General features: G+C 39.2%; 1 protein-coding gene across 1 annotated transcript in view; it reads left to right on the top strand.

Moving 5' to 3' along the window:
- The window catches only part of Ext1 (exostosin glycosyltransferase 1), a 264,049-nt gene extending 242,970 nt beyond the window's left edge, over positions 1–21,079 (top strand). Inside the window, exons 7-11 of the mRNA XM_074069097.1 lie at positions 1,177–1,272; positions 9,152–9,241; positions 14,604–14,764; positions 16,620–16,791; positions 20,570–21,079. Coding sequence (XP_073925198.1) covers positions 1,177–1,272; positions 9,152–9,241; positions 14,604–14,764; positions 16,620–16,791; positions 20,570–20,755 — 705 coding nt within the window. The 3' untranslated portion in view covers positions 20,756–21,079. The remainder of the gene's footprint in view (positions 1–1,176; positions 1,273–9,151; positions 9,242–14,603; positions 14,765–16,619; positions 16,792–20,569) is intronic.
- The last annotated feature ends 6,161 nt before the right edge of the window (positions 21,080–27,240 follow it).

The following is a 27,240-nucleotide window of genomic DNA, read 5'->3' as shown; positions in this document are numbered from 1 at the left end:
TTAGTGTATCAAATGAGGAAAGAATGAAATCATGTTCAAGTGTGCATTTTGCTAACTAAATGCCTTTATTGGAAATCATAAAGTCACATAAAATCAGCAACCGTTACTGATGAATCCAAAGCATGAGCTCAGCCTACTCTATCTTGTTTTATTTAGCCTACATTGCCTGGTATAGCACAAGTTCACAGCAGATGTTCACATGTTTAGTATATATTTTTATTTAACTTGACCAGAGTCTCTATCTCACTCATTGTCTTTAGATATTGGAATTTAGGAAACCACTCCATTAAACTCTGCCAACCTTGAAATTACTTCTTTTTCCTCCAGCTTTCCCTATGCCCCTGAGCATAGTTCTTTTAGGTTATTCTTTCTGTCCTCTTTTTCTGGTTGTTGAAGTGATGTGGTTCTGAAAATTGTATGAGAATGAAGGGGGACAAGAAAGAGTATAGGGGTGAAAATGATCCAAGTATTTTATATGCATGTATGGAAATATCACAATGTAACCCCTATAGTGTACAATTAATATTCACGAATAAAAAATGTGGATGGGGCTAGACATGGCAGCTCACGTGTATAATACCACCTACTTGAGAGGTAGATGCTGGGAGAATCACAGTTCGATGCCAGCTTGAGCAAAAAGCTAGTGAGACTCCCATCTCAACAAACTGACCAGACATGGTGACTGAGGTCCATAATCCACCACACAGAGGCATAGGTAGAATTGTGATCTGCGGCATATCCTAGGCAAAAACACTAAATCCTATCCAAAAATTAAAGCAAAAACAAGCCTGGGGGAATGATTCAAGTGACAGAGTGCCTTCCTTGCAAGTGTGAGACCCTGAGTTTAAACCCCAGTACTGAAAACAAAAAAGTGGGACAAAAGGAGTAGCTAATTTGCAAAATATAAAAAAATTAAAAATAAAGTGAAATAAAATTCAGTTTTGATATCAGCCTTGCAGAGATCTCTGGTCCCTCCTTCTCTTTCTCTGTCTATAAGAAGAACTTTTGGGCTGGTGGAGTGGCTCAAGTGGTAGAGCATCTGCCTAGCAAGTATGAGGATCTAGATTCAAACCCCAGTACTACCAAAAACAAAACTAAACAACAACAACAAAAATTTGGGTCGGAGGGCTACATAAACACACCTAAACCATCCATCTTATGATCCCTGTCTTTCAGATAATAGTTCTATGGAATTGTGACAAGCCCTTACCAGCCAAACACCGCTGGCCTGCCACTGCTGTGCCTGTCATCGTTATTGAAGGAGAGAGCAAGGTAGGCCTGGAAGGGAACCAAAATGTGGAGCCACCATGGAAGTTTCAGTTCTCCCTGGGGCACTTTGGGTGCTGGCTACAAGACTTCCTTCTACCCCTAAGAGCGGCCAGGCCTGGATTGTATTTACTAACACTGCGCTTGACTCAGAACCTTCTTAGTTTTGACAGCCATCGGCTTCTGAATCAGCACAACCTGGGTCTTCATACTAATCCTTCAGTAGCTTTTGACTTTGTGGACTTTGTGCATATACTTAAGTTCTTGGACCCTCAGTTGCCTCATTCACAAAATGGAAATAATAATGCGTACCTCCCAGGGTTGCTATGAAGAGTAAATGAATTCAGGCCCTGGCAACATTACCCTTTCCATAAATGATGTGGATAAAGATGAGGTTGATGGACGATGCACGAGGTTTGCTTAGCTGATTAATCCAAATGAGTTATGTCTTTTGGGACATAAGTTCTCCTTCATAGCTTTCTTTAAAGGATAATTCACCTGAGTTTTGCTTTGATGCCTGCTCTAGACTCTCTCTAGAGCAGCCCCACTGGCGTCCCCTGTTTCCATTCTCCAGTCCACTATGCCTAGAGCTGCCTGATCATCTTGTGGCCTTTTAGGGGTTCCATTTGCTAGTGTCTGAGTTTGACATTTGAAGCCATGTGTAACCTGGCCCTGGCCAGCCTTCCAATCATCTCTGTCATCGTCTTCTTTTACAGACACCGTACCCAACTACCCAGATTGCTTTGTGTCCTTCCCTACCTCTAATTTCTGTCTTGCCATTTGCCCTAAGTCTTTGCTGCCCTCCTAAAGCAAATATGTATCTTTTCAGCTCCTCTGCTACCTCCTTCTTGACATTTCTTCCACCATTGGCAGTCAGACATCAAAAGTGAACGTGTTTCTTCAGCTGCTGAGTGTTGCTTTCTTGTAGATCTTTCCCATTGTGAAGAAATCAGCCAGCACTAAACAAAATTGAGATTGATGAATACATATTATCTAAGAGACTTCCTTTTCCAGCCCCCAAGGAGTCAGGTCATGAGAGATTGGCTCATACTAAGTAAAATATCCTTGAGCCAAAATGACAAAAAATATCAATTTATTAGGTAAAACCATTTGAAATCATCATTTGACTCAACAAAAGTGGCAATTTCATATGCTTCAACATAACGCGATGAGGATTTCATAGTCCTGTGGAGAAAAAGATGGTCAGTGCGTTATCTATTGAATTCCCATTCATGATACCTACTGTGTGCTGCACTGTGTAATAGACTTGCAAGTCAGTAGGGAACATGACAAATATAGTAACAGTATTCATGGGGCTGGAATCAAGCACAGTGGTTGTCAGAGAGCTGGTTGGTGAGCATTTAATAAGAAAAGATGGGCATTAGGACAACCAGAGGCTTCCTTACGTTAGTTTTCTCATGCTTGTGAATTCATCTCATCATATATATGGTTTCACAAAAAGGACTGGCTTATAAAACTCTCCTGCCTACAACCCCTTGTGTTCATCTCCTCAGTAGAATAGCCTCCCACAGAACCATAATGTGCCATACAATGTCCGCATCCCTGAACAGTGCTCAGATATATGCAGGCAAATTTGAACTCTGGGATTCTTGAGTGTTTTGTGTTTATTTGGGTGACCAGATCTCCTCTGGTCACCTTTGTTTGGATGTATCAGGATATTTAGACAGGATCCAGTCTGCCTAATTGGGAACCATTTGATTTCTTTAGGCAGCATTACATTTCCATGATGTGACTCATTGACTGACTTTATATTTTCACTCTCAATGAAAAGACACTCCCAGTTGTCCAATTGCCTTGTTTATAAAATGATAATGAGCTGGGTGCTGGTGGCTCAATGCCTGTAATCCTGGCTACTTAGGAAGCAGAGATCAGTAGGATTGTAATTCAAAGCCTGCCTGGGCAAATAGCTCACAAGACCCTATCTCGAAAACACCCAACACACACAAAAAAAAGAGGGCTGGCAGAGTGACTCAAGTGGTAGAGTGCGCCTGCCTAGTAAGGATGTAGCCCTGAGGTGAAACCCCAGTATCACCTCCCAAAAAAATTGGTGATGAAAATAATTGTACCTGTCTCATTGGCTTTATCAAATTCTCATTGGCTTTATCAAATTCTCCTAGTTATATCTGCATCTGGGCTCCTGGCAATTTGTTCAATCGTAGCCTCCACTCTGGCCAACAATTCTAGTGGGCCATGTGGTTTCTGTGCCTTTTCCCTGATTCTCAGTGCCCTGGGATTGTACTGCTTAGTGAAGCATTTACACTTCAGGCTTTATATTCTAGGGAATCTGGGCTAAGACATAGGCCCACTTTGAGGATGAAGTGAGATATTGCACATCAGATGCTAAGCCCTGTGCCTGTTATGCATATAACAAGGCTTCAATAAGTGCCAGCTCTTCTAAGCAACATTGCATTCATGATTTATGCTATGGGCTCTAGACTCAGGCTTACTTTTGTATGACTTAAGGTGAGTTACTTAATATCTGTGCTTCAACCTCTCCTTAAATACAAGGAAATAATAATAATACCAACAAATAAGATACCTAAAAGAATCAAATGATATCATATCCACAAAGGTACTGGGAAATATAACTACATCACAGATGCTCAAAAACATTGTGTGCTTTGTGTTTTTATTTATGTACATTTCTTATCTTCCCCACTATACAATAAACTTCTTGAATCTCGGTCATGTTTGTTAGTACCAAAGGAGTTGGGCTCTCACATGTTAGCAAAATATTTTTTAAATGAACTAGCAGGGCAAGCCCAATTCACTCAGCATTGACCTCTACATGAGGGCAGCTGAGGGAATGGATTTGAAAGAAACCGTCTATTTTTTACACCAAAATTTGGAAGTGGTGGGATAATGGGCTCATAACCTATAAATGAAGTAGGTTCAACAGAAAAAGGAAGCAGATTCCTTTAGATCCAAAGGTTGAGCCCATGATGAGGTAGAAGCCCCATGTCTTCCTTATTCTCCATCTTAAGAAGCCCCATGTCTTCCCTATTCTCCATCTTAAGGCTTCCATGTCTAGCCTTGAATTCAAAATTGATGTGTGTGCTGCTTTAGCTACAAAATTCTTGTCTTTGCAATTTTCCCCTGCAGACTGAACGAGGGAAAGGTCAGTATGCTGCTAAGCTGCCAGCTGGTGGTTTCTGCGTTACTCAGTGGACTTGTAAACAGTAGCAGGAGAATTGCTCCAGTCTGAGATTTCTGAGTGCTGTGTATATGGGGTTGCTGATTGCTTTATATTTTATTTTATTTTGAAAGCCTGAGAAGATTTTCTAAAAAGACACCCTAATCCAGTTGACAGATGTATGGGAGCCAACCCTGCAGTCACTTATATTGTAGGTCCATCCCAGGAGCTCACAGATAAGCATTGTGCTAGCATCAGAAGATCTCCAGGAGTTTCCAGCATGTAGCCCAGATTTGAATAGAGGCCCTTGAACAAGTTGGCTTCTTGATATAAGCATAGCTTGGGCTTCTTTTGGCAGCCTGTTAAGTGTCTTTTTTCCTCCTTTCCCTTTGTCTCCAGCATTCAGCCCTTCATTTCTTGGCCTCTGTGCCTTCAAAGTCAATGGCAAGCGTGTCCTGTCTCTCAGATCAACAAGTGTGTTCAGATCATTGTCATAACAAGGAAGGTGGTGAAGGTACATATGTCACATCTGTCCCTACATTCACTTTGAGGTTCTTTCCAAACCTGAGATGGTTGGAGCACAGTGGCTAAAAGGCTCTTCAGTCAGAAGACTCTTCAGTCATCAGGGAAGAAGTCAGAGTTCCATCTTAGGCAAAATATGTAACCTTTCTTTATCCCAGTTTCCTACCCTATAAGATAAAATTATTGTAAAGATGAATGAGACAATCATAAAACTACTTGGAACATTTCCTGGCCCATACTAAATGTTCAAAAAATATTAGTTAACATATGGTACACTCAACACAAAAGTAAGCTGGTTCTATCAAGAGGTGACTTTTCCAGCCTCTATTTTTCCAACTGATCCCCTCAACCCACAACCCCCCCCACACACATTTTACCACATTTTTAAATTGTCCAGAATTGATTCATATTCCACCTTCACAACTTTCTAAATCTGTGGACTATGTGTATTATTCATTGAAAATTTTTCTTTCAATAAACTTTTCATTTTAGTGAAATTATTTATAAACTGTTATTCCTACCTCTTATGGGTATAGCTATAATATATATGTATATGTGTATTCTTTATAATCTATGCTAGAATAAATATGTATTTAAATTTATAAATGTTTGCACACTCCTACGTTAGTCTGACCTCCCAGTGGTGTGTTCCAGGCTTGGAATCATTGCCCCACTCTTTCCTACCCTCTGGTTCTTTCTTTTGTCTCTTTGCATTTGCTAGTTCCTGTCAGCCATTTGTATTTGTGCCTGGCGAATTCCTACCTATTAATGTTCTGCTGAAATGTCACTACTTCTATGAAGCCTTCATATCTTCTTCCTGGCAGCTGGCTGTGCCATCCCCTGGTCTCCTGACATTTTTCACTTTGAGTTAAAACTAATCATCTGGTTATTGGTTTCTACACACTTTGAGTTCCTCAAAGACCGAATGTATATCTTATTTATATTCATCCTCCCTTTGACCAGCAAAGTGCCTGGTACACCAAAGGTGCCCAATAATTGTTGATCAAAGGAGTCTTTACTGGTAGGAAGTGAACATCTTTCTATGTGGAGGGATGACATGATAGTGGAGCATTCTTTTTTCTGTGTGTGTCTGTGCGTTTTCTTATTTGCTTTTTTTTTTTTACTATAAAAATTTTTATTAAGATATATTCATATACATGGGGAAGATTCAGAGTCACAATTCCAATCGGACTTATGTTGTTAATTACTTATATTTCTCCCATCATCTCCCCCTCAGTCCGCTCCCCATCGACCCAAAGCAATTGCAAGAGGTTTTTCAGTTCTGTTTCATATAGGTATATGAAGTCCATCAACCATATACTGTCTCCTTAATCTCCTTCTTTCACCCTCCCCCCTCCACTAGTACCTCCGACTGCACACACTGTGCCTATTTTACAATCCTGGTTTTCGTTATTAATATTTTAAGTTGAAGTTCAAAGGGGTGTCTCAATGTATGCCCACTGTGGGTGTGCTATACTTTGGGCTGTTTAATCCCTTCAGTTGCTCTCCCTTACCCCTTTACCTCCTGTCCCCCATTTTTCAACAGCTTTCAGTGCGTGTCCTTATATCCTCTACCTTCACATCTTATGTTATACAATATTACTGATGCTCTATCATTCGCTCTTCCTTTCTCTCTTTCTCTGTGCTCCATAGAGTATTTCCACTGTTACAAACATGCTCTGCTTCTGAGTTTATATATGATCATGCTTGTTTTTGTGTACATGTTTATATTTTGGATCTGTCTTCCACATATGAGAGAAAACATGCAGCTTTTGTGTTTCTCATCCTGGCTAACTTCACTTAACATGATGTCCTCCAGTTGCATCCATTTTCCTTCAAACCAAATGTCATTATTCCCTGTGGCTGAGTAAAACTCCATTGTGTATATATACCACAATTTCTTGATCCATTCATCAGTTGTAGGGCATCTGGGTTCTTTGCAGAGCTTGGCCATTGTGAATAGTGCTGCAATGAACACCAGTGTACAGGTATTTCTACTGTATCCTGTCTTACATTTTTTAGTAGATGCCCAGGGAGCAGTATCACTAGATTATATGGCAGTTCTATCTCTAGTCTTTTGAAGAATCTCTATAATGCTTTCCATAGTGGTTGAACTAATTTGTATTCCCACCAGCAGTGTATAAAGATTCCTGTTTTCACCACATCCTTGCCAGCATTTCTTGTTGTTATTACACTTGATTATGGCCATTTTAACTGGGGTGAGGTGAAATCTAAGTGTTGCTTTGATTTGCATCTCTTTTACAACCAGGGAAGGTGAAACAGTTCTTCAGGCATTTACTAGCCATTTGTACCTCTTCCTTTGAGAATTCCCTGTTTCATTCATGTGCCCATTTCGTCACTGGGATGTTGATTCTTTGGGAACTGAGCTTTTTGAGTTCCCTATGGGTTCTGGGTATTAGTCCCTTATTAGATGAGTAGCTGGCAAAGATTTTCTCCCATTCTGTGGGCTGTCTCTTGAGTCTGGTGGCTGTTTCCTTTGCCATGCAGAAGCTTTTTAGTTTGATGCAGTCCCATTTGTTCATTGTTTCTCTTAGTTGCTGAGCCTTTTGAGTTCTGTTTAGGAAGTCGTTCCCTATACCTATCTGTTCCAGTGTATTTCCTACTGCTTCTTGGAGTTGTTTCAAAGTTTCAGGCTTTATATTAAAGTCTTTGATCCACTTCAAGTTGATTTTGGTACTGGATGAAAGACAAGGATCTAGATTCAGGCTTCTACATGTGGATATCCAGCTTTCTCAGCAGCATTTGTTGAAAGAGGCTGTCTCTTCTCCATAGTGTGTTTTGGGCTCCTTTGTCACAGATCAGTTGTCTATAGATGCGTGGGTTTATGTCTGGCTTCATAGAATGAGTTTGGCAGTGTTCCTTTCCTTTCTATTTCCTGGAAAAGTTTGAGGAATATTGGTGTTCTTGTTTAAAGGTTTTGTGAAATTCAGCTGTGAATCCATCAAGTCCTGGGCTCTTCTTTATAGGGAGACTATTACTGCTTCAATTTCATTTCATGTAATAGGACTACTTAGGTGGTTAATATCTTCTTGGTTCAATTTTGGTTGGACATATGCATCTAGGAATTTATGCATTTCATCTAGATTTTCCAGTTTACTGAATATAAGTTTTCAAAGTATTTTCTAATGATTCTTTGGATTTTGTTGGTATTTATGGTTATGTCCCTTTTTCATCTCTGATTTTATTAGTTTGGGTCTTCTCCCTCCTCCATTTTGTCAGATTGACTAAGGGTTTATCAATTTTGTTAATCTTCTCAAAGAACCAACTTTTTGTTCCATTGTTTCTGTATATAGTTTGTTTGGTTTTGATTTCATTGATCTCGGCCCTGATCTTTGTTATTTCTCTCCATCTGCTGGTTTTGGTTTGGTCTGTTCTGGTTTTTCTAGGAGCTTAAGGTGCCTCATTATATTGTTTATTTGAGAGGTCTCTGTTTTTTTAATGTAGGCACTTACAGATATATACTTTCCCTTTAGCACAGTCTTTGCTCTGTCCCACAGATTCTGGTAGGTTGTATTTTCATTTTCATTGGACTCTAGGAACTTTTCGATTTCTTCCCTTATTACTTTGGTCACCCATTGGTTTTTCGGCAATATGTTGTTCAGTCTCCATGTGTTTGAATATTTTCTGGGGTTTCTTTCATTTTTGAGGTTTAGTTTTATTCCAGTGTGATTTCATGTGATGCAAGGGTTTATTTCGATTTTCTTGAATTTGTTGAGATTTGCTTTGTGTCCTAAAATAGGATCCATTTTGGAGTAAGTTCCATGAGCTGCAGAAAAGATTGTATATTGCCTAGTTGTTGGGTGAAATACTCTGTTCTTATGGGTGGAGTAGGTCTGAAGTTTCTTTGCTAATCTTGTGTCTGATGACCTACCTATTGGTGACAGTGGAGTAGTCAAGTCTTCCACTATCATTGTGTTGGCATCTATCTGTGTCTTAGGGCCATTAGAGTATTTTTTAATGTAGATGGGTACCATTACCATTGTGTTTGGTGCATATATGTTAAGGATTGATATTTCCTCTTTATGAACTGTTCCTTTCATTAATATGAAGTGACCTTCATTGTCTCTTCTAACTGGAGCATTCTTTATGACGTGGGAGATGGGTGAATCTTCCTGAAACAAGACTCTAAAGTTACATCTCCTTTCCTCCCATTCCCTCTCTCCTGCCTACTTTATGCCTACTCTCCAGGTTATGAGCAGCCGGTTTCTGCCCTATGACAATATCATCACAGATGCTGTGCTCAGCCTTGACGAAGACACTGTGCTTTCAACAACAGAGGTAAGAACCACACCTGAGGAGTGGGTGGGACCCCTTCAGGTAGATGCCCCAAGTTCCCAGGTGGTTACGCTTCTTTGGCCCATGCCTTTGTGGGATTGGAAACATTTTTCAAAACCTCCTGCAGAATAGGTTTTAATTAGCCCAATTCCTGTTAGCACCTTGCCACCACCTAGCACCCTGATGAGGGCACTTTTCCCTTTGTTTTCTCTGCTAATTGGCTCCTCATTTGCATAACTGTTCCTTACCTCTCCCCTTCTGTCTTCCCTTTCCTTTTGTTTCTATCCAGCACAGCTGTGGGCAGGTGTGCAGCACAAAGGGGCTTGAGGACCTGTTTAGTATGATCTCTGTTCAATGCAACCTCTTCCATCCTTCCCCAGTTATCCTAGTGTTTATGTCCTGTATGTTTTATTGGTTAGAGGACATGATTTTGGGTTCTAAAAGCAGTTTTTCTGTCTTGATCTAAATGGCTCTCTTTTTTTCCCCACATGTAAGAGCAAACTGTTTCACTTTAAGACTGGGAGTTCAGATATTTGTGCCAAAAATAAGACTGCTCAAAGAATATGTGTGGAGAAGAGAGAGAAGAAGGAAGATAGATATGGTAGAAAACCAATTTTTACAACTTGAATGAGTATTGATCTCTGAAACCATACTTTAAGCCATAGATGGGACCAAAGACAGCTATATAAAAAACATAGTATAACAGAAATGCATTATTAATAGTAACTGCTAAAAGACACAGAGACTTAACTAATTATCCTTTCCCCTCCTATTCTTTTTCCTTCTGTTATTTAAAATCACTTTTTCTATTCAGTTCAGATACTGGCACTCTCCTGGACCCCAGTCTGGTTCTAATGGTGAACTTGGTGTTGACCTACACTGGCCAGCTCAGTGTCTCTTTCTTGAAATTCCACTGCTGCTTCCATTTCCATCAGATGAAGTTGAACAGACATTACATACATGGGCAACCTAAATAATCTCAAAACAAAATGTCCTTGGCCTCACCTTGTTCAAATTCTTTCTATGTAGCCAAAGCTCTGTAAATACTTGTTGAATGAATGGTTGCGGGGATGAGTGCTGTGTGGATTAAAGGATAAACACGAAGCCAATTGTATCACATAGGCATCAGCAGGAAGGTGGATTGTGAGGCTGAAGATATGCTTAACATTCAAAGGAAAAATGGCTATGAAATAGAAAGTACAGAACACCCCAGCCTGCATTTCTCTGTTTGCATCTTCCTGTAAAGGGAAGCTGGCATCCCAGGAATACATTCATTCAATAAGTATTTATTAAGAGGTTTCTTTCTTCTGGTCTCTATGCCAAGTGCTTGGGTTACATAGTCCCTGCCTGTATCTTTCAAAGTCCTAGCAGCAAACAGAATTCAGATGAGATGATTCAAATGAAAGGATTTGGGATTGCTTGGGGAGAAAGAATGAAGTTGACAGAGTCTATAAGAGATGGTGAGGCACCTGGTGAGTAGCAAGAATAGGAAGCCTTTTCTACCCCTGGGCTTGAGGGGGCAGGAGAAGGAATGGTGCTTCCAAATTCCAGAGGCATGGAACTCAGAGGAAGAGGCTAGCAAAGAAGACCAAGTGGTGCTGTCCCTAGGTGTGTTAGGCATCTCATCATTGCTGTGGCAAAATTTCTGAGCAAAACAACCTGAGGAAGAGAAGATGGCTCAGAGTTTTAGTGGTTTCAGCTCATGTGGAGACCAAGGAGGAAAGGAAGAGAGGGAGGCCGGGGGCGGGGGTGGGGGGGGAAGACAGGCAGACAGACAGAGAGATCAGAGAGAGAATGAAAATGGAAATGGATGCCTGCTAACTTGCTTCTTCATCCTTTCCTTATTTATGGGATGGTCATCCCTCATTTAATACTCTGTGGAAATGTCCTCACAGACACACCCAGACTAATCTCCTAGGCATCTCCAAATCCATGAAGTTGACAATCAAGATTAACCATCACACTAGGTTTCCAGGAACCCAGGGCACAGAGCAGGGCATATCAGAGGGCAAGCAGCAAAAGCGACACATCCTCATGGTGGAATAGAATGGTCAGGACAATCACAGCATGTACTTAAATTATTAGCCTATGACCTGGATTATGACTCATCGTACACCTTCCCTTGACACAAAGCAATTAGTCTCACTCTAGGCTTTGTTTTCCCATGTCCCGCTGCTATGATGCATCATTGTGCTGGTGAATTTCCTTTCAAAGAATAGCAATTCCAACCGCTCAAGGCATGCTGGGAGGAACATGTGTTGTATGTGAAGTAATTAGAAGTCAACGTGGGTTGAAAATGATATGTAAATTTAGGAGGCTGGCAGTCTGGTTTGCTTTTGCCTGCTGATCTGTGGAGTGGTTGTGTTGCCTAAAATGGTCATGGACAAGAATTTCTCTGTTCTCTTTTTTTAGGTGACTAAATGTTGGTTCAATTTTTTTTTTCCCTTTCTAAGGGGTCTTAGCTTGTGTAAATGTCTTTCTGCAGCATTAAGGATAGATTTTTAAACAGCTTCCCATAAAGGGTATTAGATATAGTTGATTTATAGTTTTTTATATTTATGTGAGTTGCTACAAATCCTCAAAAGAAAACAGATGTTGGTTTTTAAGAGAAAAGGCCTTATGCTGACCTTTGCCTTCTTTGATGTGTTAATGATCTGCATGAAAGTAGAGCTATCACAAGAATCATAATTTTATCTAAATTTACTTTTTGAGTCTCTGTGAAATGACTTAAAACAGCTTTGAGATGGTAAGAAATTCATGTGATGAAAACACCCCCATTGGGTTCTATAGTAGTTGGCAGTGCATGTGTATACTTTTCAGAGAATAATGGAAAGCCCCAAGGAGTAGTGCAGACAGCCCTTGAGTTCTTTGACAACAGGCTGCACCATCCCATCAGTTGGCACGTCTGGTATTGACTGCTCATGACGATGTGTAGGCTATTATGACCTAATTTCAGTTTTCAAAAAAATGCTGCCCACCCCCACTGTCTTTTTAACTTTGAGATGCTCCCTTCCCCACCAAGTTTTCTGCTTCTCCACCCTATTTCTTTCACTGTCTCCAGAAAGAATAGTTTCTGGGAACAAGCTCTGTTAAGTCTTTCTTATCTGGAGATAACAGTGTATTAGGATTTCCAGAGAAACAGAGCCAGTAGAGATTTATTATGAGGACTTAACTTATATGATACAATGGCTACAAAGTCCACAGTCTGCCACCTGCAAGCTGGGAACACAGAAAAGCTGGTGGTGTAATCCTATCAGAGTTGGAAAGCCTGGGAACTAGAATAGCCATGGTTAAGTCCCAGTACAAGGGTAGAACAAGAAGATGTCCCAGTACAAACCTGAAGGCAGGAATTAAAAAGGAGTCAAATCCTCTTTCCTCCACTCTTTTTTGCTCTATTCTGGAGCTTAGTGGATTGAATGATTCCCTCCCACCTAGGGAGGGAATCTGCTTTACTGATTCTACCCATTCAAATATTAATTTCATGCAGAAATATCCTCACAGACACACCCAGAAATCATCTTTAATCTGGGTACCTCTTGGTGCTGTCAAGTTGGCACACAAAATTAACTATCATGTGTACCAAATTGGAGTTTCATATAAATTTCAGTGTATGGCTATTTATAAAGAAGTGACTCCATATACTCATTCCGTTTTGATTATTTTAAAGAATTTCACACAATCTGCAAAATTCCTTGCATTGTTTCCAGTTACTAAAATTCTCTCATTTAATATATGGAATTGCCAAGTGACTTCTAACTATGGCTGAAGAATTTGGAGATAGTGGGATTTTTAAAAAACTCACCTGGGCCAGTGTTTTCAAAATGATGCTTTATGTACATAAAATAGTTTGAAATGAATTATTGTAAGCATATTGTATCTTTTAACAATTATGCTTTCCTTTCATGTTTGCTAGAAAATAATATAGCCAGTAATCAAACCTAGGATTTCGAATGACATTTTTCTTAGAAATAGACTGATGCAAAAAAAAAAATAGTATTTTAAAGAAAAATATGGCCTAAGTAATTGAGTATGTAGTGTGGAACTAGGACAAAAGTCTTGGGAAATATTGGTCTAGACCTGCTCCATCTTTTTATTTTATTGAGGTAAGATTCACATAATATAAAATTAGCCATATCAAAGTGTGTAACTCGGTGGCATTAGTTCTTTCACAACGTGTATAGTCATCACTGTCTTCTTCCAAAACATTTTTGTTACACACAAAGGAAGCCCTAAGCCCAATTAGCAGTATGTCCCCACCTTTGACAACCACCAGTCTGTTTTCTGTGTCTGTGGAGTTGCCCTTTCTGGAGATTCCATATGCACGGCATCATGATATATAGCCTTTTTTTAACCTGGTATCTTTCACTTAGTACAATATTTTTGAGGCACTCCATTCCTTTTTGTAGCTGGATAGCACTCCATTTTGTCCTTATGTTGAATGGTCACATTCATCAGTTGATGGAATTTGGGTTGTTTTCACCTTTGAGGCATTGTGAATACTTACTTGCTCTTTGAAGCCCTTTGACAGGTCCTTGACTTAGCAGCAGCTTCAGTCCCCCGGCACTATCACTGTACTGGGACTTGAAATATTTGCAGAATAAATGAAATTTTCATTTTTATGGCTTATCAAGAAGAAATAAGGCAAAGGTCACAGGATTAATTATAACTTGAATTTAAGATAAATTGTTTTTAACACTGCAGCAAGAGAGGAAACAATATACACTGAACTTGAAACCAGATTGCCTGGGTTCAAATCTTATCTCTGCCGCTTAGTGATGCCTGAACTATATTTTCTTTGTTATATCGTCTCTGTCTTCCTGATAATACTTGTGATCTTTAAAAAAAATTTAAAAAAAAAACTTTTCTTTGCTCATGAGAGGATGCTTGAATGTTAGTCACTTGGGCTTTGATATATGCTGGTTAGGATGTATCCTGTATATTCACTCTCTAGATGTGCGCAGGAAATCTGCTTTCCTTTATAAAACAGATGTCATTGTGCCTCCTATGAAACAATAGTCACACGCACTTTCAGGGAGTGGGGGGGGTAGCAACTGCTTTTTGGGCTTGGTTTTTAGCTTGAACAGACTGAATTTATAAAGGACATATCTGCAAACTTTCTTTTCTTTATCTCTTTCTTTCTTTCATTTCCACACTAATCTAAAGTTTCTTTAAGAGAGCTTGTTAAAATATGCATAATTGTGGGGCAAATGTCAAGTAGTCAGTTTAATTTGCTGATGAATATGTGGAATTAATGTTTTGAAACAGTCCCGGGATTCCATATTATAAATTAGCAGGGGAAGGTAATGTTTTGTTGACATTTGTTAGCGATGTTGATTGCTTACTTGGCTTGTGCTCTGCCTTGCAGGTGGATTTTGCCTTTACAGTGTGGCAGAGTTTCCCCGAGAGGATTGTGGGGTATCCTGCACGCAGCCATTTCTGGGATAACTCCAAGGAGCGGTGGGGGTATACATCCAAGTGGACAAACGACTACTCCATGGTGTTGACAGGAGCTGCTATTTACCACAAGTAAGGAGTTTAGCCATTGCTCTAAGACATTTTATAGAGCTCCTTATATTAATTTCTGGTAACAGTATAAATAGGAACTTAGGCCAAATCTTGTTAACATTAATGAAAATTAGTCTGTATCCCTGCTTAAGTTTCATCAATATGGCAAATGTATGTTTTTAAAGCAATAAAACTTGGCTCATTGCATTTCCAGAAATTAAGGTAAAGTAGAATTTTCAGTGAAGCTGAAGCATAAAGATACACTCGGACGTATTGGGCAAATGAACATTGAGAATAACAACAATTAATATAAACAAGCAGCTGTAGTCACTTAAATGCTATGTTCACCATTGAGTAAAAGAGAAAAACTACCTTGCAAGTGCAGGGCTCATATTCTAACAAGGAGAGACACAGTAAGAAGTTAAGGAAGTAAGTGATATAGCAAAAAGGCAGAATGGAAAAGAGTAGAGTATCAGGAGTGGCAGAAATAGGAAAGGTTGGAGAGTGGCCAAGGGTGATCTTTCATTGGGTAGGATATGAGCAGACTGGAGAGTAAAAGAAAGTTATCCAAGAGTGTTCTGGCATGGTAGGGAATAGCAAGAATTAGAGCCCAGAGGCAGAATGTTGGAAGAACATGGAGAAGAACAACATGACTGGTGATTAGAGTGGAGTGGGTAAGAGGAGGGCAGAGAGGTCTGGGAGCCCAGAGGCAGTAGGACTTGACCTTTCCTCTAAATGACCTGGGGAGCCAGTACAGGGATTTGAACAGAGAAGACATTGGAATTATGAGTCACACACCCACTCAGGGTTCTGTGTTGAGAATAGGATATAAGAGGGCCAAGGGAGAAGCAGGGAAACCTATCAGGAGCTGATTGACATTTTCAGGGTGAGGAATGCTAGAGCCTGGGACAAAACTGAACAATGGAGATGGCAAGTAGTGACCAGATTCTGGGCATAATGAAGCTGCTTCAGCAGGATATCCTAACAGATTGGGTGTAAAGTTTGATGACTCCCAAGTTTTTTAATGTTGTGAGAAATGGAAGGATGCAGTGCCATCAACAGAAATGGGAAGTGCTACAGATGGAATGGATATTACAGAGAATACAGGAGTTCAGTCTTGGACATGTGGAGACATCCAAAAGGATATGTTGAAAAAGTCACGGATGGAGATATAAAATGGACACTTACTTTTGCATGGTTGGTATGTAAAGCCAGACCAGTAAGTGTTGATAGCTAATGTCCCCCACTCAGTCATTAATGATTGAGTCCTTTGTCTTTATAAAGCAAACACACCAGTAGTCTTAGATAGATAAATGGATGGATGGATGAATAAATCTTTTTAAATGAAGAATAGAGAATCTTGCCATCTCAGGGATAGGGTTGCAAATGCCCAATTATAACTATTTAGGCTGACTAAATATGAATCTCGAGATTTCACCTCTTAAAAGTTCTCCGTTCCCCTTTCACCTGCCACCACTACACGGTGAATCTAATTCATTTAAATGATCTGTATCATTTGTAAGTAACTTCTCTTGCTATCTAAGTATTCTCCTTCTAACTGACAAGCCGGATATTAAATTTAGACAGGCAAGCAGTAACAGCATTTGTGTGTATCTGTTTACTGTGTTACCTTGTCTGTAACATGGAAATAATAATATCACCTGCCCCATGGATTCCTTGTGACTATTAGATGAGTCATTTCTTGTAAAATACTTTAGAATATTATCTGCATATAGCAGATACCATATAGGTGATCACTATTATTATCAGTGCTATCAATGGCACGTGTAGGGATTCAAAGAATGATTGTATGTTTAAAGTCTACTTGCCATTTTTAATGATGTGCTCTGTGAAACCTCTCATTGGCTTTTTACAGATATTATCACTACCTGTACTCCCATTACCTGCCAGCCAGCCTGAAGAACATGGTGGACCAACTGGCCAATTGTGAGGACATTCTCATGAATTTCCTGGTGTCTGCTGTGACAAAATTGCCTCCAATCAAAGTGACCCAGAAAAAACAGTACAAGGAGACAATGATGGGACAGGTAAGAGTAAGAGAACGTTATTTCCTCGTTTCGCTCACTGCTGGTTCACCCACCGTGTTGAGGACTTGTGTTCCTCCAGGTACTCTATCTAGGAGTTTGATGAGGAGACACAGAAGTGCACCACATCTGAAACCTCTGAAGAAATGAATGATTGGCACTCTGTAATTAGGAAGATACAAGTAAGAGTGTATTTTTGCCAAGAATATAGAGCTCTCATGCAACATATAAAGTAACACAAGAAAGATAGTTCCTCAGAGTTTTTCTTACTCCTATTGGACTGTGATAACAAAAACACCATAGACTGAGTAGCTTAAATGACAAACATTGGTTTCTCATACTTCTCAAGGCTGGAGATTCAAAAATCAAGACATCAGCAGATTTAGTATTAGTGAGGACCTGCTTCCTGATTCGTAGATAGCCATCCGCATGCTGTATTCTCATGTGGTCAAAAGAAGGGCAGGAGAGCTCTCTGGGGTCCCTATTTAAAGGGCTCTACTACCATTCTTGAGGACTCCACCCTCATGATCTTACACCTCACCCTTCATATCATCACTTTGGGAATTAAGCTTCAAAATGTAAATTTTGGGGTATATCAACATTTAGTCCATAGCAGTGTTAAAGACCTACAACAAATTTGTGTGAGCTTATTATATGTGCCTTATTTAATGACTAGCAAACAATACTCTTTTCAACACAGCCTTCTTTTTGGTGGTTGCTCTTAAGTTGGGTGAATAGTGAAAAACCAGGAGTCACAATACTGGGTTTTCAATTCTAGAACCAGCATTTGTAAGCTGTGGGCAAGTCAGTTACCTTCTGAAATTCACTACATCTTTAAATTGTAGATAGTGAAATCATTCTCACAGGGTTGAGATAATATATATGAAAGCTTTTATAAAAGTAAATTAAAATATTTTGTTGGGCCATAAAATTTTAATATTCCAGATACTTTCAAGGAAATATCCAACTTTTCTCTATTTACAAGTTAGAAAACTAAGACCTACAGAATTTAAGTACTTCATCACGAGTCACTCAGGAGGTTAGAGACAGAAGTACGAGATGAATCCTATACTCTGCCTACTCCACAGCTGTTCTCCTACACCTCAGGCTCCTAGTATCAGGCCCATTTGAATATACCAAAGTTCTACCTTATTCCTCTTGAGTAGCGCTAATACCATGTGTAAGAAATCAAAAGCTACAAGTAAAACCATTAATTCTACCCAAGTTAAATCATGGGGGACCCCACAGGATTGAAGTCAACCTCAGTGAACATTCTTTAACATGATTGCATCAGTTCAATTATTTGGGAGTTTCCATTGCCTTGTTCTAACAGGTATAAATCATGCAAATTCTGGTTTTGCAAGGGAAAACACAGCTACCCTCATGTTAACCTAAGTGATGTTTTTTTCATTCCTCAAACTTAGTAAGAGCAAAAATTGACAAGATTTTAAATTTATAAAATTTAGTCATCCAGTATTTACTGAGCATGTATAATTATCAGGCACTGCTCTAGGCACCGGTTATGACATAAGAGCTGTTCTTTGTAATCAAAGGGAAATAATTACTTCCCTCTAATTATTGAACGAACTGGCAAGAGGATTTGCAGGAATTTGTAATCTTTAAGACCAGAAGAATGATTCGAATTTAAGCAGTATGTATCATCCGCTACATACCCAGACAGAAGTTCTCTAATGTTGTTCGCTAACAGTATTCTTCGAATTTCCAGAAGTTATACACTAATCACAGGTGCAACTCCAGTAAGACATGATTTCTTATGGATTGTTTGTGGCCTTTTCATAAATTTTCCTAATTCTATCAAATCAATAATTCTAGTAATTTCTCACACTTGGAAGGGACAAATCTAAATTGAACCCATGGGTCTAACTAACTAAATATAATTAGTTTGCCCTTTCCTTGCATCATATCCATTAGTTTGTGTAACTGGCAAGGCAAGTGGATGTCATGCTCTAAGCTTATGCTCTTATTGTCCAGGAAAGTCATCTTTTCTAGTATTTGTTCCTTTACTCAAAATAAATATTAAAATCCAGAGAAAAAAATGATGCTTGAGTGATTCCACTTGACTTTTTTGGGGTCGGGGGGCGGTCAACAACAATGAGCTGGAACTTTCAACAGTATTTCCATTTGCCTACATGGGCACTTTTGCCTGGAGGGGTCTAGCCCATTGGGAATGAGTGGGCCAATCAGAAATGTCCCACAACCCACATCAATTAGGAACAAAACAGATACCTAAGATACTTCTCTTAGTATCATATCTCTTCTGATATGAACTCAACTGGACAGATTAATATGTTACCCATCTCTGATTTACCAGGAAGAGTTCTCCTACTACAAACACTAAAGTATGAAGCCTGAGTTCTGCCCCTTTCTAGTCTTCAACGAACAACTATAACTTCTGTAAACCTGCCTGCTTGTCTGTGAAGTGGGGATGTTGTGATTTGGGGAGATACTTCACCTAGTTGTTGGGAGGCTCAAATGAGCTTCATGAAAACACTTTACAAATGTGCTTTGTTATTCTGCTGCTCAGAGGTAACTTGACATTTGTATTTATCTCTGATGTTATTTTCAAGCATGTTGACACTCAGCAGTTTTAAAGTGACTCTGAGTGGTTCTCACACTGAAATTGTGCCTTTCCATGAAAGTACATTTCTAACAGTGTGTGATGCTACAAATAACTGAGTACACACACACATAGACCTTAAACAGTTGCTTATTTATCTAAATGGGTTTGTAGCATAATTGAGCAGCCATCTTTTCCTTTTTTCATAAAAACATAGTTTTTGAAGATAATACGCTTATTTGCCTTTCAGCACTCAAGTCACTTAAGGCTTTCTTTGAAATCAATGCCAATCATTTACATGGTCTAAAAATATTTAAATAACCGTAAGGGCAACATAGAGAGCTAAAAAGATGGTAGCTATCTTTTTTACTTGTCTAGAATAACTCTTTTACTCTTTTCTAGTCTGGGTGAATAGAATAAAAGGGCTAATTGCCCTTTAAAAAGTAATCTTTGGGCATTTCAGTGAAGTAATAAAGGCAATACTTCTTAGGTTGTTGAGATTTTACTATATCAGTAGATCTTATATCAGTAGACCCTATGTGTCACTGAATCTGAATCCACCTCTTTACGCTTCATGGAGTCATCTCAGTGGAGATGTCCATAGAAGGGAAAACAGATTTTTACCTGCTATATAATACTAACCTTGAATGAAGTATAAGGGTTTTGTTTTTCTTCATCTGTACATGTAACTTTTAAACGAAAGATTCAGTGGGAACTTTATAATGATAGAGAGATAGAAGGGAAAAAGGGATGAAGAGACAAAAGGATGGACTTCTGACAGTTGATTATTGATATCTCCAAATCAACCAAGAGAGCAAGAAGGATTTAGAAAACCTTGAAAGCAGGAATACATTATTAGTCATAGTATTTGTTCCCAAATGCAAAAAGAAGACTTATATTTAGTGACCACAGAGGTTCAGTTAGTAAGGTTCATCATTCACTGACCAGAGTATTAGTCATCTCAGAAGACTTCAAAGGATTGGGTGTGTACTTAACAGTGGTGAAGTCCATCTCTCTTAGGAACATCTTTTGGTGAGAATAAAACCAACATCCACGAGCCTTGCTTATTTGCCACCCACATGGATGGTGAGGCTTGGTGGCCAGGTTCAAGTTCTAATTGCCACTTGCCTGACTCAGTTTCTAAAGTGTTCCCACCTCACCTTGCCCTTGTCTCACTGTCCTGGTTTCTCTCCTTCTCCCTAGACTTCTCGGGCTTCCCGTTGGGCTGACCCTGACCACTTTGCCCAACGACAGAGCTGCATGAATACGTTTGCCAGCTGGTTTGGCTACATGCCGCTGATCCACTCTCAGATGAGGCTTGACCCCGTCCTCTTTAAAGACCAGGTCTCTATTCTGAGGAAGAAATACCGAGACATTGAACGACTTTGAGGAATCCTACCGAGGGGGGTCCAGCTGCTCTCTCTTCCCTGTGCAGATTCATCCACTCGTCAGCAGAGCCAGATTGTGCCAAGTATCCAAATAAACTTAGATGAATGGAATGACAAAAAAAAAGGCCAATGAGAACTCAACTCCTGGCTGCTGGGACTGCACTGGACAGCTCCACTCCTCACTGGCTTCTGTGTCCCAAGACTAGGTTATGTACAGTTTAATTATGGAACATTAAATAATTATTTTTGAAATGATTGCTATGCAGGTTTAAACTTTTTTAATGATCAAAACTATTAAAAAACAGAGTTCTTTCTTTAATCAAAATTGTGTTGGTTGTGAATATTTCAAAGCTGCTACTCCTCTTCCACAGACATCTTGCCATCCGTCATGCAGGGTTTTCTGTAGTTGGGAAAGCTCAGACTTCATGGGAAACAAAGTCACTCGACCCAGTGTCAAGAAATAACTGGGCATACATATAACAAGTTCATTAGTCAACTATATCCGTGCAAATTGTTTCCCAATTTGAATTTTTAAATCCACTTAAGCTTTTATCACCAAAATGTTGCTGCATGAGAGAAAGTATTATGACTTCCAGGTAGGCAGTTGTAACTGAAAACTTTATGTTTGAGATATATAAGTATGGTAATCTTCTTTTCATTGGGGGTGGGGGGAGTTAATAGCAAGAAAATTCTAGTATAATAAAGAAATGTTCAGTTTGCACAAGGAGCCATCCATACAACACAGCAGCATGTTATTAAAATGGAAATGGTGACCCACAACAGATACCAATGCTTTCCAGGGGTGTGGGCTAGACTTAAGCACTGACATATATCTGATTAGAACTAAGGAAAGGCTTTGGTTTAAAAACCAAAGAAAAATGGGTGTACTGGGAGCATCAGATTATTTGTAAAATGAGCTTTTTAATATTTTGACGACCTTGAAGTTGGCAAGTTTCTCTATTGAGAAAGAAGTAATAATGTTTAAGTTCACACATCGAACAAGAGAATTGGTGTGAAATAACTGAGGTTCTGCCTAGCCATGGGAACCCTAATACCATTTTTTGGTCAAACAATGTTTTGAGCAAGATTCTGGCAAACAAAATAATCAGAAACAAACAAGTGTGAATCTGTTTTATTTCATTTTAATTTTTAAATGTGTAGAGAAATTTAGTTGTGCTTCTGTTTAAAAGAATATTTCTATCCCTGCAAATGCTGTCTTGAGCTTAATGCTTATTGTAAAACTTCAAGAACAAACACAAAAAACCCACAAACCATATCCCTTAGCTCCATTATAAAACATGGAGAGTTCTGATATCAAACGCTGGCTTCTACCTGGAAGAGGCAAATGAGAACAGGGACTAGAGAGATTATTAGGTCCTGCTACCTATTATGCAGAATGAACAATAAACACTTTAGTTTCTTTCTCTCCCTAAACTCTTTTACATTTCAAACATTAATTTCTAGCTTTGTTTTAGAAGAAAAGTTCATTACAGAATTGTGTTCCAATTACTGCAGGCAATTGGCTGAGGCTAGTGGAAATCAGAAACCCCAGGTCCAGTGGAGTGTTTATCATCCTTTCTTTGTAGACATGTGAAAGAGAAAGTAATTTCCCTTGATATCCTGGAGAGGGCGCTGTAAGTAGAAATGAAAGTAGGTGTTTGCAGGGGTCTAGAGAGATGATTCCATTGGCTCCCTGGAAGCAGAGCAAGGACTAGAGCCCACATATCCAGATGCTGTGTTGTGAATGGTACATATGCAATGAAGCTCAATTAAAGAAGGCTTTTCTCTATTGTCTTGTGATTCACAACCCCTCTCTAATCACCTGTCACCCAGTTTGACCCATCATTAGCCACTCTCAAATAGGTGATAATAGGTGCAATGTTTCTTAAATATTTGCTCAAAAATAACTCTTAGGAGTTACTTACACTTGTGTCTCTCATTAAAATGCCCAAATAGGTTTCATTTAAACTACATTTCTAAGTGTTTTAAGGATTAGCAATTAATCCCTACTCATCTGACCTTTGCAAATATTGTATTTAAATTCATTTAATTTTTTTCAGAATCAGAGTATTATTCTTATATCTTTCTCCTTCACACCCACAAAAAAATGCAAAGTTTTGTTCAACAACCCTAAGCCAACTTGAAACTTATATTGTCATCTTTGTCATTCAAAGCAGTGTCCCTAATTTTATCAGTCCGTGGATTCAAGGACCTTTTGTGCCAGATTTACCTGTCATAAAGCTCACAAGACACATAGTCCCCCAAAACAACCTGTTGTATGGGGGAAAGATGGTAATTGTACATGAGAACAAGATCTGACACACTTCTCATGTCCTTTAAATCTCTAAAGTTTCATTTTATGTCATTCTCTGAGTAAATCTCTCTGGGATACTAGCTAGCATGTTCTTTTCTCATTTGGAATATTACCACTGGGAATTAAACAATGCTAAGCAAATCAGTGAGGCCCAACAGTGAGATGTAATTTTAATTCTCTTAGGAAAGAGTTGTATATTGCACTGCAGCAAGTTGACAAATCATAACCATTGCTGTAGGATGTCAGGAGTTATCTCCTCACCAGATTTAATGATAACCAGGGTTCCCTAAGTGAGCCGAGATGTGCTGAATTGGTAAGACGCCCAGTGCACAGAGTGTAGTGCCAAGCACATAATGAATTACACACACAAACGACACGTAGGATTTCCACACATCTTTTCCCATCTCCACATTTAAGGCTGGCTATGTATTTATATGAAAAGGCTTATACATATCAAAGCTTATGTATACATTATGCATTAAACATATCACCTTTGTTGAAAATAGCAAATGCCTCAAAATTGAAACTGTAGAGAAAAATCCATGCAATAATTCTAAGGTTGTGTCACAAAAGATAACATAGCTAGGTGGGCACACCTGGGCCTATCAGCACGCTTGCCAGATAGGATGCTTCAGAAGAAAGGAAAATCTGATGACTGGAATCTTATGTGCATTACACCTTAATTTCTTCATGTTACAAATGGTGCTCAAAGAAGGATCAATCCTGGTTGCTTCCTTCAATTTCCCTTTTGGAATGATTTTTGTTTTTCATTACAGTAGGCTATGTTAGCCTTTACTTTGGTGGTTCTCAAATTCCTGGTGACTTGAAGGAATATTATGCTGGTGGCCTTTCATAAAGGTTGCTGAACTTTAATTTAATCAGGGGTGAGAAGAATGATATGAATAGACCTCTATACTGTTAAAAAAAATAAAAAAACAGGGCGCATTATTTAAGAACTAATGAAATTTTAATCAAGCCTGTTTAAAGGGCAGGGAAATGGCAGAAAGCCTCATCAAGTTAGAGTCAGTGAGACTTGCTAGGCAAGACTGAATTACAAATGCAAATACTGGGACAGACTTCCCAAACCTGGAGTGTCATATGTTCCTTGGAGTCTGAAAGCTCCAATTTTAAAGGTACTAGTTATTGCCATGAACTCTCAAGTAAAATTGTCCCTGCTTTCTAATAATACAGTCAACATGTGGGCAGTACATCAGGACTACAAATGCTGAATTTGTTTACCTAGTTTCCATTTAAGGCAACTATGACAAGAGCCTTTCAGATTCTTTTGTCATTCTTGGCCAGATTTAACCAAGAAAGCCGTTTTACTGCCAGCCACATTTTCTCAGGCATGCTTGAGGGGGACAGAGTTGGTTTGAGTTGAGTTCTTAATGAGTAAATGTTAATATTGAAAGTGCTAAACTCATCTCGCTTAGTATCCAAAATTCAGAATGTAGAGATTAAATTATTCCTTGACTCTTTTTTTTATAAGATGGGTGGTGGGGAAGGATTGGAACATCCTAAGAAAGTTCTCTCTCATTAATTCAGTAATTCTTTTCAGAATCTCTGGATAAAAAAACCTGCTATTTACAGAATAGTCTTGATAATGAAGGTGACTCCTGGCTGGAAACCATCTCTTTTCTTTGTCCTTTCCAAAAATAACAGATTTTATTCCATGACTTTTACTTAGCTGGGACTGTAGTTGTCTCTAATCTAGAGTCCAATATATTCTATATGAGGATCCTAGAGGAGATACTCCAAATTGGGCCTTCCGTGGCCCAGTGGGGAGGCAACAATTGAGCGAGATGAGTATTGGTATAGCATGATCTCACCCTTGTTTAAAATCAAGTCGAGCTAGCCTTTCAGTCACTCTATTTTTGTAATGATTTGCCTTTTAGGCCTCAAAGGTCATTTGATTTCTGCAATAGTTTTTCTGTTCTTCTCCTACAGGAACATATTCCTCTCCTTTGGGTTATAATTTTTATTAAAATTAGGGTCATGCAAATGACCTGTTACCATGTAATGAACCTTGTATATTTATTTTGAGAGAAAAATGTGTATAGGATATGGTGAGGGTTAGAAAGAAAGACATCAAAAATTGGAACTATTTTAGGTGGCAAATTGTAAAGCAAAAAAAAAAAATAGTATACCTTATTTTGTATACAATGTACATTTGGGACAGAGTTTTCTAATATGTTACCAATGTTTTTGTAGTGTCATCACAGGTCTTTTCTGAAGTGTTTTCCCCATTTGTTATAGATTATTAATGATTTAGTGCAAATAGACCCTATGTGTATGAGAGAGTGTGCAAGAAATTACAAAGCCATAGATCTTGATTTCCTTCATTGACCTGTGTAACTTTATGTCTGGGTTTTGCCATCCAAGATAGATTGTTTTATAGAGTGTCACCAAAGACTTTTTCCTTCCGATTTATAGCAGAAAAAAAAGAAATTATTAATAAATGACGTGACTTTTCTTCTGCGTGACTTTCATTCCATCTTTTCTGTTGACTACAGAAAGATGCCAGTTCCTAGGAGGATTTTGGTGTGCCGGGAAAGCTTTGATGGAGGTTCTGGGGGAGCTAGGCAGATGAGGTTGGACTGAGTGTGCTGGATGGAGGTCCGTCTCTCCCAGCCTGGCTGCAGCCCAGTGCCCAGCCTCATAGGGAGCATGATGCTGCTAGCACCAGCCATCTTCGAGTCCAGATGCAGCTGGTGCTGTTGGAAGCCGGCCAGGGTGAATGGTGGTGATGTGCCCAGTTCACAGCGTTCCTCCACACAAACGCTGGGACAAAGTGGCAGAGCTGAGCCCCAGAGCATCTGGTGCCTGACAGCTGTGGCCATTACCCCCCTTGGTTTAAACTACTGCCTGGAGCTCATGAATTACTGGCTGGTGAAGCATTTATTAGAATGGTATTTCTCAAAATAATTTATAAATGGCTCCAGGTGTGTTGCAAGTTTATGATTCAGGACCACTACAGTAAGGTTGTAGGACAGTAATGACCCTCCTCTCCATACTCCTTTGTCCTCCTTTCCTTTCTTCCTCCCTTCCCCCTTCCACTCCTGTGGTAGCTCCTTCCCACTTTGGTTACCCTTCTGCCCTCTTTCTTTGGACATTCATACAGAAAGGATATAAGTCACCAACTTTGAATATTTGCAAGGAAGCAAGTGCCAAATTGCTTTTGGGAGTGTTGATTTATGTCGTCTATCATGTTTATGTTATGTATTTCAGTTACTTATACATATTTTCAGAGCAACTACTGCAAACTGAGTACTGTGTAAACCTAGGATGAATTAGACAAGGCAAGTCATGGGGGTGGCTCAGGAAGGAATGTGCCAGGTCTCAGGTTCCAAACTGGAACACTGCTGTGATGGAGCTACTTGTAGAATCTAGCCCCAGGGTATGACTAATGATAGAATCATTTTCAAGTTGGAGGACAAATGAGAAGGCTGGTTAGAGAAGCTACTTTTAACTTTGGTCCCAGCCTACCTCACAGATGTTCCGATGAGAGCTATGGCATGCAGAAATAACAAGTAGGTCTGCAGCAAAGCTACTTTACAAATTAAAGATGTTGCCACCTCATGGCCTGAGCATTTCCTCCAGTCCACTCATGAGAAGAGAAAGCTAGAAGTTATTTGTAGACACCTAAGTCATTCTATATTGGCCTTTTCTGACTTTGTGCAATCTCTGGTTTGTAGGAACCCAAAATATTGGGAGAAAGAATTAGACAATGTGCCTGCTGCTCAAATATGCTTTGGAAGATATAGTGGAGGTATTCACCCATTTCAGTGGATGAAAGACTTTTATTAGCTTTTAACCTCGTGCATATCAACTGCCCATGTATACTAATTAAAAGCAGTCTTTGGAGTCCAACCATTTGGGTTTGAATCTTAACGATTTCTCTTGGTAGATCTGTTACCCTATAGAAATTATTTTTTGCCTCAGTTTCCTCATGTTAGTAGGTCTAAACCTCATGAAGATAAAGTGAGTAAAGTTCTTAAGATAGCACCAGGTATAAGCAGTATGTAATTTTGACCTATAAGTAGTAACTAACATGTTACCAAAATGTCTTATTTTAAAAGTTTTTCCCTTAACCTGTTAAAGAGAAAACATTTTTAGCTTAAGGCTTAGGATCTTAACACTGACTCAAAGTAAACTGTGATCTTTCTATTGTC

The sequence above is a fragment of the Castor canadensis genome, chromosome 3 (genome assembly GCF_047511655.1).
Source record: "Castor canadensis chromosome 3, mCasCan1.hap1v2, whole genome shotgun sequence".
Classification (NCBI taxonomy): domain Eukaryota; kingdom Metazoa; phylum Chordata; class Mammalia; order Rodentia; family Castoridae; genus Castor; species Castor canadensis.
Note: the sequence above shows the minus strand (reverse complement) of the source record. Positions and strands in the feature narration are given on the sequence as shown.